Here is an 11,830-nt window from a genome sequence, read left to right as displayed (position 1 = left end):
ATAGCAAAATTCTCTCAAGTAGCAAGACCACTACATGACTTAACTAAGAAGAACGTTAAGTATGTATGGACTGCTAAGGAGCAAAATGCTTTTGATAAGCTCAAAGAGAAGCTTACTTCCCAACCAGTCCTCGTGCTTCCGGATCTCTCAAAGCCATTTGAGGTTCAATGTGATGCTTGTGGTGATTGCCTTGGAGCAGTTTTTCTTCAAGAAGGGCATGCCATAGCATATGAGAGTCGAAGGCTCAATACTGATGAGCATTTATGAAAAAGATCTTTTAGCTGTTCTACATGCCCTCACATGGAAGCACTACCTATTGGGGACTCCATTTATCCTATGAACCGACCACCAAAGTCAAGTATTTCATGATGCAAACCAAGCTTTCCGACAAACAAATGAGCTGGGTAAATTTTCTTTTGCAATTTAATTTCTATATTGCTCACATATCTGGTAAGCACAATCAAGTGGCCGATGCACTTTCACGACGACCAAAAGTTAATGCGGTGTCTATAGCTACTCACAATGATCTATCCTCTATGATAGATGAGTATGCTATTGACCCTAACTTTCGAGACATAATGTTAGTCCTTGCTTTGGGGAAGAAAGAGGAATCATTCACCTTTCAGGATGGTTATCTTCTCCACGGCAATAGGCTATGTGTTACCCATTCCCTTCGTGAGAAAGTTATGTATGAATCCCATGCTCCTCCATATGCGGGACATAGAGGTATTCAACCTACTCTCCGAGGAGTAGAGACGTACTTCTATTGGCCTACCGTGAAAGTGGACATACAAGAGTATGTTTCAAAATGTGTAGTATGCCAAAAGACTAAGTATGTTAGAGGGAAGCAACCTGGATTACTCCAGCCATTGCCTATCCCAAATTCACCATGGGAGAGTATATCCATGAATTTCATCTTTCGATTACCCAAGTCTATCCATGGGAATACAGGAAAATGGACAATAGTCGACAGGTTTAGCAAGCAAGCACATTTTATTCCTGTAAAAAATACTATTAAGGCACATCAAATGGCAACTCTCTTCATATCTCATATTTTCAAGCACCATGGATTACCCACATCCATCGTGTCAAATAGAGATCCTAGAATGACCACTAATTTCTAGAAAGGTCTCTTTGAAAATCTAAGAACAAGATTGAATTTCTCTAATTCGGCCTATCACCCACAAACGGATGGCCAAAGTGAGATAGCCAATCTTACGATACTCGATCTACTCAAGACTTATGTTACCAAAGTAGATCAACGCTCACAATGGGAAAAGTACTTACCTCTTGTAGAGTATGCCTACAATAATACTGTACATACTTCTATGGGAAAAGAACCTTTTGAGATCATTCAGGGAAGACCTAAAAGTCCCTTTCTACTCAAAGTACATGGGAAGATCTTCACCGCCGATGAGTATAGCCGTGACCTACAAGAATCTTTTCAAAAGATTAAGGAAGCTATATCCATCGCTCAACCAAGGCAAAAAGCTTGTTGATAAGCACAGAAGAGCCTTAATGTTCAAAGAAAATGATTGGGTCTTACTCAAGTTTCCTAAGGCTCGATTAAGGCAAATGACGGGCCATCAAAAGTATTATGCTAAATTAGCAAAAAGATACTATGGTCCTTTCCAAATCTTGAAGCCCATCAATGAGACGGCTTATCAACTCAAGTTACCCAACCATTGGCTCATACACAATGCCTTTCATGTAAGCCTACTTAAGCCCTACAAAGGAGAGCCACCAACTGAACCAATTATTGAAGACCCTCCTGAAGTTGAAGACCAAGAAGAGGTGCTACAACCCGAAGCTATCCTTCGGCATGAAGATAAGGTACTACAACATGGTAAGATTATCCTACGGTATCTTATTAAGTTCAAAAATTATCCTTTTGAATATGCTAGATGGATACAAGGAATACAACTTAAGGATAGTATGAACCTTGTCAATGCTTACAATGCTACATTAGAGTAAGCGAATGTACAAATTTCTTTTAAATCACTCATGTTTTTGTCTTATAAGACTAGTCCTCTTTTTAATTGTGCACAAATTTAACTAGTATGCATTCTTAGAATCATGTTTGTGATGACGACGTCTATCAAACACCAAGTAGAATTTGTCACTCTACTTTGGGAGAATGAAATGGACTAAAGAGCAGACATACTTGCGGCAGCTATGTCTCCCAAGCACCAAATGGATTAGTCATCCATCTTGGAAAGATGTCGTAGGGTAAAAAGGGATCCTCTACCCGCTAAGTAAAATTGACTAATGACTAAGGCTTTATCTCTTCTACCTCATAGTCGAGGACGACTATGATTTCAAGAGAGAGGTAATGTCATAAAATATAATATCTAATATCTAACAATCCAAATTATTTTCTCATATTAAATTCATCACTTAATGTGGGAGAATAAATGGGAACAAGTGTTAATATATAGACATGTGCTTATAGATCTATCTCAACATGGGGCCAATGGTAAAGGGGCCCAAATGAGAGATGGTCTATCAAAGAGCACGGCTAACAAATGGAGCATAATACCTTAGGGTTAGCTTCATTGAAGACCTCCAATAATGTGTGTAAAAGTCCTTTGACCTTAGGTAAGCTAGGGTTGTGAGCTTGAGGCGCGGGAACCCGACCCAGCTCGAGGTGCTTGTTCTGCTTGTCATGCTTGATGACTAAGGTGCTTGAGGTGCTTGATGATTGAGGTTCTTGAGATGATTGAGGTGCTTAATTATTGGGATGCTAGGGTTGCACTTGAGGTGAGAACCCAGCCCAAGCTTAAAGTGCTTAAGAGCCAAGCTTGTGGTGGGAACAGGGCCTATGCATGAGGGGCTTGAGGTGTCAAAAAGTCAAATATTCAATCCCTACAAGGAGAGGGTGAGCCCTACATGAGGGGGGATGAGAGAGAACACCCACACACTCACACAAGACATGCATGGTACAAAGAAAGCAAAAGGGACACTTGTCAAGTTCCTCCTCATGTTGCCTTCATGGCGTGCCTGAAGCCTATTGGTTGGCCACCCAAGGGGTCCAATAATAATTTAGGAGATTTAATTAATTGATTTAGCATTTATCTAGACCTCTCTCTCAAAGGGGAAAGGGGGACACTTATCTCAAGGCTACCCTTGCTGCTTGTAATGCCTCTTGCTTATGATTGGCTAGGCCTGGAGGGGTCCAATGAGCTTCAAGCATGAGCTACAAGGGGGGGGTCAACCCAAGCAAGATATGGGGTTTCTTACGGGGTATACTCACCCACACACACTCACAAACACTCTCATTGTGTGCTATGCAAAGTGCAAGAGCTCCCTCTCCTTCTCCAAGCAAGTAGAGGTTGAGAGCCTACACCAACACTCTTGGATATGGAGTGCAAATCCAACCAAGAGCCATGCTTCAATGCTTAAGCTTTTCATCTCCTTATTCTTCATTACTATGCTATTATGTATGCTAGCAACAAGAGTTATGATAAGCGAGGAACTAATTCTTTCTCCTACGAAATGTTTCTTCTTCCTCTTCCCTACCCTCATTCCGTGCTAGCTCTCTCCACCTTCGAAGGTGTTTGAGGTCTTGGGACTGAGGCTTGGGATAGTTAAAGCTTTCTTGAAGGTTATGTTATGTTTGTGATGCATGAAGCTTTCCATCTTCATTGCATCACCTAGGTCCCAAGGAACACAAAGATTGTATTGTAACAAGTCTCTCTTAATGGGAGAAATCATAATACAAATGCCTATTGGAGGGGGGACTGGCTCCACATAAATCCGGTCCTCAACTGTTGTCATCATTAGAAAAATTTTGAACTCATTTTTGGGCCTTTTAAGAGTGCCACATCATCAAAGTTGTCCAAAAGAAAGCAACCCGGTAGACCTTAGAACCCCATGATATGACCTATCATTGGAAAGTTCTTGAAAAATGGATTCTAAAGAGCCAAGGTCTGAAAAGTTTGGATGACTTATATGAAAGTTATGCCATTTTTTTTCAACCAGCCAGGTTTTGTTACCGTTACAGTAATCTAAAATCACCTTTTACTAGATCTACATGAAGGCAATGTCCGATACATGCATGCTATATATCAATAGATAGCATTTGAAAAGTAGATTCTAAATATCCAACCTCCGACAAGTTTGGATCTTATTTGCAAAAAATTTACCAATCCCCACTTTTTGAAAGCTATGCCACATCAACAATTCTTACAAGGCCCATTTTTGAGTCCAAACTTTTCCTAATGGTTCTCTAAATTCTCTCTCTTGCAAAAGTATTGTTCATGCCAAGTTAACTAATTGCTATGATTATGTTGCTATCTTCAATTATATTCACCCGCTATGCTCACAAAGTCATTTCTCAAAAGTACTCTCATTAATTTCCTCTACTCTCAAATTAAATAGGCCAATTCCATTACACAAGCAACTCTCAACAAGTTTCAGAATTCAATTTGGACATTTTTTGAGCAAGTTAAGACCAATACGAGCCTAAATCTGCAGTTTTCTATCTTTGGCTCTTTGCAAGCCCAAATGAGCTCCAAATTCTATGAAATTTTGGCTAGGGACTTCTTTTCTGCTCTAGGACACTGAGGTATACTCAAATATCTGTTATGTCCCAAATATGGCCTATGAGACTTTATACACGTATAAAGTCTACTGGCTCAGAATTCACTTAGATTTTTACCCAAGGTACTCCTTGATGCATACAACAAGAATACGTGCTCACAACAAAATTTGGATGTCAAATTTGCTCAAAATCATCAGTTTTACAAGGAAATCCTCTAGAAGAGTAAAATTCTCTTAACTCTCAGTCTATTTGTCCAAATGACATGAGATTTGGTGTATCTACTCTACACAACATGCAGAAGATGGGTATAATGTCAAAAGTTCATTTTTGCTGCCAGAATCACCCTTAAAACTTCATACGTATATTATGTCCTACTGATGAAATTTTGGACAGAATTCAATCACAGACATCCCAAAGCCTCTAGCAATGGTTTTCAATCACTTCTACCAATTTTCATGCAAAACTGAGCTTAGAATCGCAAATTTTTTTTTCCGTTTCCAACACTCCGTCTTTTACCTTTTGGGTGTCAAGAGTGGTCAAAACTCTAGTTTCAATGTATACTTGGGATGAAACCCCCCTTCTGAACGCACTGGTGCAATCAAGTTTTCAAAATTTTATCTCAGGATGGTGCTGGAGACTTCATACTCGTATAAAGTCTTTTGTCTCATATTTCAGATCTGTTTCTATTCTAAGTTTCCCTTATCATTAGCAACATGTACATGTGTTTATAGCAAAAATTAAAGCTGAAAAGTGCTCACAAACACAAGTTTTTTCTTTTTCAGTCACAACCACTCTATCTTTTGGCTTTTGGTCCCCATATCTATGCCAAAACTCCCCACTCAAGGTGTCACTAGGGTATAATGACCCTTCTAAACACAATGGTGCAGTTAGATTTTTGAAATTTGGTCTCCATATGCCCCTTGAGACTTGTTTACACGCGTATAAAGTCCAAGTTTATAGAATTACAGATTTTGTTCACAGAACCCTTGCACATGCTCTCTTACTATCCACAAAAGGCTGTTTTTTGCATTTTTACTCTCAAAAGTAGACTTTTCAAAGATTCTAAATGCAAACAAGCACTTTAGCAAATAAAGCAATGATTGAATAGCTCTAGATCAGAATCAATTCACTTACTTAAAGCTACTCCTATAAATCAAATGGGGTTTTACATTTATGAGTAGAAAAACGCTTCAATGCCACACACGGACTAGCAAACGCTTTTATCACCTCACAAACCACTCAAACACCACCACAACTACTCTAATCTACAAATTCTAACTAAATCTACCTAGTCGCAGACCCTCGGCAAGACACACGCTTCCTGGCTAACCACTTGATCTCAGAATAACCTATTCCAGATCCACTTAAGAAAAATGATTTCTTTAGCCGAAAGTAAAGCAAGCAACCATCACACGAGTGTTAGTAGGAATACCTACCTAAGTCCTTGTATCCCCTGCAGTGGCGCCAAAGTTGTGGGAGCGAATCACACCACCTATAAAGTGCATGCAACACAACCTAGATCAACATAATGTCAATCGAGGACACAGATGACACGATAGGCACACGGAGGAAATCTTGTTAGCTTGTCAGGCTGAGACCATCCTACACATAGAACACTCTGGAGGCCAACTAAACCACAACCTAGAATCTAACTGCTCTCAACTACACCACCTAGCCACATACACACAAACGGAAGGAAACTCACTAAACCATGCTAGAACGTATGAAACTTAAGGAACACCATCTGCTCACCAGAATACACCTGTCCCTAAGCCTCTACGCTCAAAATCCTAGCTCTAGACCCATATGCGAAAATCACGTATAAAGACAAAGCAGAATTCAAGAAGTGCCTGAAACTAAAATCTATGAGTATCTATGCGTAGCTTATGTCGCCACGATTCTAATGACTACTTGCAGGCAGAAAACAGACATCGTTTGATATACTTACAACCGCAAATAGCTCGTAGATGTAGAGCGCGTTCGATCCATTCCGCGAGGAATGCTTGGCGTTGTCGCGTAGCTCTTGCCGAGGCTAGCGCAATGGTGCAGTTGGATCTACAATGTGATGAATGAGCAGGGGTAGGGCTAGGATGAAGCTCACGCTCTCTCTCTTTCTCTCTCACACACAGTCTCGACGGTGGCAACTTAAAACTATGATTATGATAAAAGTTGTATGTTTACAAAAATGACCTAGGTACCTTATATACTAAGGTCACCTTAGGTTAACCAAAAATAGAGTTTGAGGGGTCAAATGGCTTTGTATTTACAATCTGGAAGTGCCATTGCACCCCGACTTTTGCTACTAGACTACCTCCAATTAAGCAAGGAGAGATCCACATTGTAAGCTCTTTGAAGTTCAAGCATGAGCAACTGATTGGATTTACAGTTAACAAAAAGGTGTGATAGAGATTCTTCATGCATCTTGCATTTGGGACATATGCCATCTGAGACTCCAATCCTTTTAGCTTTAGAGTATGTCCAAACTCCTTTGTGAAGGATTAGCCACAAAAGGCATCTATGCTTTATGGCAAAGGGAAAAGGCCAGATACACTTGAATCTATACTTTTATTGTTTTGCATTCCAGGACAAATTCCATTTATGGTTGAGTTTCCTAACAAGAAGTCGGTCCATCGCAGCTATTGTTGCCTTAGTCAGGTAAATATTCTTACATATCAGAGGTATAGATAGAGGAAAGCTTCTTGCACAAAACTCAAACTTATCTTGAAATTTTTGACACCTCTACAACTAGGGCAAAACATCCATGAGAAATATGGCATTGCTGGCAGATCTCCTCTATAGTGAGCCATCTTCCTTCCTTGTACACATCTTTCCAACACTTGATTCTAGCCTTGAACCATTTGTGAGAATTCTTGGATAACTACCAAAGAATGGGGCAAGGAATTCCCAATCTAAGGGAGGAGAACAACAACTCTTAAGCCCATTCCAAGCTTTCCAGAACATGTAAACAAGCTGAGAACCTCTATGGGTAAATTTCGCATTAGAACATAAAACTTATTGTAGAGAAAGACCAGCCCAAGCTCTGTATCCTTTAAGGTGGAATTGGTAGACATTCCTAGTAATAAGGACAACCCAAAAATCTGAAGAAGAAGAAGAAGCACTAACAATCCATTTGCTAGCAAGCTTATTGGATAGGTGCTAAAGGTTGAGGATCCCCAAACCTCCTAGCTCTTTAGGCCTACAATAAATATCCCAAGTAACTTTGGGGATTTTATTAACTTCTTGTTAGCCTCTCCATAGAAACCTTCTTGCCAAAGTGTACACCTTGTTCATCTGGTATTGTGAAGGAGACCAACAAGACGGAAAATAAACCAGAGATGAGAGTAAGTAGTGATTCAAAACAGACACTCTTGCAGAGATGTTAGACTGGTGGTTCTACCAAGCAAAGAGTCTTTTCTTGAATCTCTCTAATACACAATTCCATCTGTGGTTGAATGAGACCTTAAACCCCATTGGAATGCCCAATAGTTTGAATATATATCCATGTTCAATAACTTTACAGCCAGGTTGCATGATGCTGCCAGGACAAGGAGGGAAATTGGATGATGATGTCAGGACAAGGCCCTCCTGAGACTTTGTAACCAATTTTGGTATGATTGATACTAGATCCACTTGCAAGGCAAAATGTATTTAGATAGATTCAAAATGCCTCAACAGATTGAAATTCATTTTTAACTTGCATTAGTGTCATCTGCAAACTGCTGTAAACATAGTTGATCCACAGAGTTAGGAATGCTAATAGATTTAAGGTTCCTTTTCATAATGGCATCTTTAACTTACCTGTCCAAAGCATCAAATGATATGGCATACAGAAGTGGAGAGAGGGGGAAACCCTGTCTGATAAACTTGTGTAGAGGAATAGCTTCAATAAGAGATCCATTGACAACAATCCTAGCTGACACATTTCCAAATAATGTATGAACAAACCTTATGAGCAGTTTGCCTAAACCCATTCCATCTAATCTTTGAAGACTAAACTCCCACTCTATCCTGTCATATGCTTTATCATAGTTAATTTTGAAAAAGATGTAATCTTGCTCAGACTCCTTTGCATACTCCATGCCTTCCCAAAGAGAAATTATGGCATCTAGGATAAACCTTCCTTTAATAAAATTCTTCTGCTCTTTAAGAATAAACTGGTCCATAAGAGGGCCGAGTCTTCTAGCTAAGGTCAAGAACAAGATCTTATACACAGAAGTCAGACAAGTAATTGGTCTCCAATTGGCCAAATCATCCCTTGATTCTTAGCAATATTGGTTCTTTCAATCAACTAAAAATATTTAGTCCAATGTATTCTTGTGTGTGTAATGACACACATACTCGTGAAAAGGGTGGATGCACACAAATAAGAAATAATGCATGTATAAATACAACCCCACTTTCCACAATGTATTTGTCAGACATCTCCCCCATCTATCTCTTTGACTCTACAAACCACTCGAGGCAATGGAGTAGGGTAGAACGACCATTTTAAACCTCCCTTTACTTAAAGAGGATACCCTCAACGATTTGTGATTGACACAAGGGGACATCTTCCCATATCCAATTACATTTATCAATTCCCTTACTGTGTTGACACATGCTTGGTGGTTGAGGGCCAAACGTCTTTTGATAACCTGCAAGAAAATTCTGCATTTTAGTGAGTGCATAACATGGAACATGTCAACTCCATCATTGTGGACTTGCAAGGCCTTGTTGTATCCTCTTCCTTGGTGAAGCTTTGGTCCACGTGTGCCATATGTGGTTTATTATATACTGCATCATCGCTAAAGGCTAAGATTATGAAAAGTTCCATTATATTGTGACATATTAAAAAATAAAAATAAAAATCATATGAAGCTCAAAGTAATGCTAATATTTTTACTAAGAAAGGGCCGATATACATGTAATCTCGGAGAAAACCGTATCCAAATATACGAAAGTACTTTTGCCAAATCAATAATCTCACTCAACATCCTTGCATAAAAGAAACACAATGCAATCCTTCGTCTTGCTATCTTGGGCTAATCCATATGGGGAAAAGCTTTTCAGATTTGTCAATAGTTGTGACTAGAGCAAAAGGAACTTTGTTAATGACTGCTCTAGCAAATACTTCAAAAAAAAAAGTTTTGTTATAAATGTGGTTAGAGCAAAAGGATCAACCATGCACGGAGTTTACTAGAATGGGCCAAAAAACCTTTGGAAGTGCATGATGTGGGCAAGTTGCCGTTTAAGCAAGTTTGCAACACATTTTGAATAACAGTTAATGTAGAGAAATGAAGAAAGAGATGGTGACCAAGCTTGAAGTGACTCAAGAAAGAGAGGTTACAACTAAAGTTGCTTAAACTTTATGCAATATCTATTATACATTGAACAGTCACATCCACGACGGACGCTACCTTGCAAAATGCAAGTATCAACAAGCGACATCTTATGAATTCACAGAGGACCACTCACTTGGCAGCAATGCTAGATTTTGGCGTGTCTTGGTGATAGTCTCTCCGTGAAAATAGAATTTTATGAATGATTGTAAGTAAAATTTGTCAAGAATTGTCCCTTTGAGAAACATCTTTGTTTGAGAGAGAGAGAAAAGGAAGGAGAGAGAGAGAGAGAGAGAGAGAGAGAGAGAGAGAGATATGAAATGAAATGTTATATTAAACGTCTTCAAAAGACCTATGAGGCCACACTGATACAATCCTTGTAAATATAATCCAATGTCTGAGTAAAAAAATAAAATGAAGTGAAGATTAAAACTAAAAGACTCAAATCGTCAGCCTGAAAATCATCATCATCCATGCCCGAGGATGCCCGACATTGGACGTTATCCGAGAAAGTATTGCATTGGTTGCTGAAGAGCTTCCAATGTCCGCCTCTGTAAATAATCGTACTTGGCGTCTCTCATGTCGTGCTAGAATAGTTCCGATTCTCTCGTGGAGCCTTTGTCAATGTCGTGGCCGCCCCGGTAGACGTGGCGTCTAGCTCTCCCGAGTGTAGTGGCTTTGTCCACTAATATACCTCTGGTAGAAGTGGGCTCCGAAGTGTGTTACAAAGAATGCTCACTTGGCTACTGAGTCCTTGCTATAGTGATCTCCCTCTGTGAACGTCTCCCACTACCTGATCTCCTTAAGAGACTTTCCATGTGTCTGCGCAACTCTAGCAAAAACAACGTGAGGCATCTCTGATCTTGATATCTCAGGACTCTAGCCAACGGTCCAAAGCCCTCTCTGAATAGACAGTGAAATCGGTCTCGTATCTTGTAGTATACCGGACAATGAAAAATGTGATGTAACTCTTTCTCTGGCTCTATATGACATAACTGGCATATCCTGGCTTCTGTTGGTACTCTCCTAAATCTACCAGTCTCAATCTCTAGCTGATTTGATGATGTGCGCATTTGACCAATAGCACATCATATCCCATAGGATAAATGAGTGTCCATATAGGCCGGTCTGATCACATATCCATGCTCTGTTAGTTGGAGGAGATGCTCTCTATAGAAAGCCATCTTCGTATCCAACTCTTGTATCGGTTGTATCTATGTGCTTCTGGTATCTAGCTGAATCAAATCTTGATGTATAAGTCTAGTGGTCTCCATCCATGTGAGAGAAAGGGAGGGCGCATCCAAGGAGTACTAGAATGGAGGCAGTCTATCCATGTTGAAGCCGTGTGACTGAAACCATGATTTCAACTACGCATACCAACATGCTGTCTCCTTGTAGCGCTAGCTGTCGAGATGACTCAAGTGCAATCGCTTTCTTTACGATCTCGGCAGTAAAGAAAGCACATATGTGTGGGCATGGCTTTGGCGAATCTTGAAGAGGTGGCTGTCCCAAGATAGTGTAGAGAGATGATGCATTCTAACCCCGTACCTCCGTAGAAGTGATGACTCTGGGTGGGAGTTCTCATGGAAGAGTCGCCATGCCTCGCTAAGTCGCTTGAATCCTGACTCAAAACCAATTGATATAGAAACGCCCTCTTCTTTCGTCGTACTAAACGCCAAGAAGGAATTGGTAGACTGCCTGTGAGTGATGACACCTAGAAGTACCTCCCTCTGAAGTCAGGTTCTCGTCTCTCTACACTCCTCATCATGCCAGTTATTTTGGGGTGTGCTTCCAGAACGTCGGCGCTGCCAAGGCTCAGTATGGGTGTAACAAACTGCTGACGTATCAAAACCCTAATTCTGTTGAAACCCTAACCCTAAAATCCAAAACCCTAATTCTATTGAAACCCTAATTTTGTTGAAACCCTAAAATTAAAAACCCTAATTCTGTCTGAAACCGTAATTTTGTT

General features: G+C 40.0%; 1 protein-coding gene across 1 annotated transcript; it reads right to left on the bottom strand.

Annotated features, from left to right (window-relative positions):
- Window positions 1-8,201: 8,201 nt before the first annotated feature.
- Window positions 8,202-8,706, bottom strand: LOC147421231 (secreted RxLR effector protein 78-like). Its single transcript, XM_086504618.1, has 2 exons — window positions 8,342-8,706; window positions 8,202-8,262 (listed from the first exon to the last, which is right to left on the bottom strand). The coding sequence occupies exons 1-2, from the start codon at window positions 8,704-8,706 to the stop codon at window positions 8,202-8,204; spliced, it is 426 nt and encodes a 141-aa protein (XP_086360744.1).
- Between the last annotated feature and the right edge of the window lie 3,124 nt (window positions 8,707-11,830).

This window comes from Adiantum capillus-veneris, chromosome 28 (genome assembly GCF_014529385.1).
Source record: "Adiantum capillus-veneris isolate H3 chromosome 28, ASM1452938v2, whole genome shotgun sequence".
In the NCBI taxonomy this organism is placed as follows: domain Eukaryota; kingdom Viridiplantae; phylum Streptophyta; class Polypodiopsida; order Polypodiales; family Pteridaceae; genus Adiantum; species Adiantum capillus-veneris.
The sequence above is the reverse complement of the archived record's forward strand: the minus strand, read 5'-3'. Positions and strand labels throughout refer to the sequence as shown.

Coding starts and splice junctions, on each gene's coding strand:
- LOC147421231 (XM_086504618.1), bottom strand. CDS start 8,706: ATGGACCAGTTTATTCTTAAAGAGCAGAAGAATTTTATTAAAGGAAGG. Junction 8,263..8,341: donor TCATTTGATGCTTTGGACAG/GTAAGTTAAAGA, acceptor CTATGTTTACAG/CAGTTTGCAGATGACACTAA.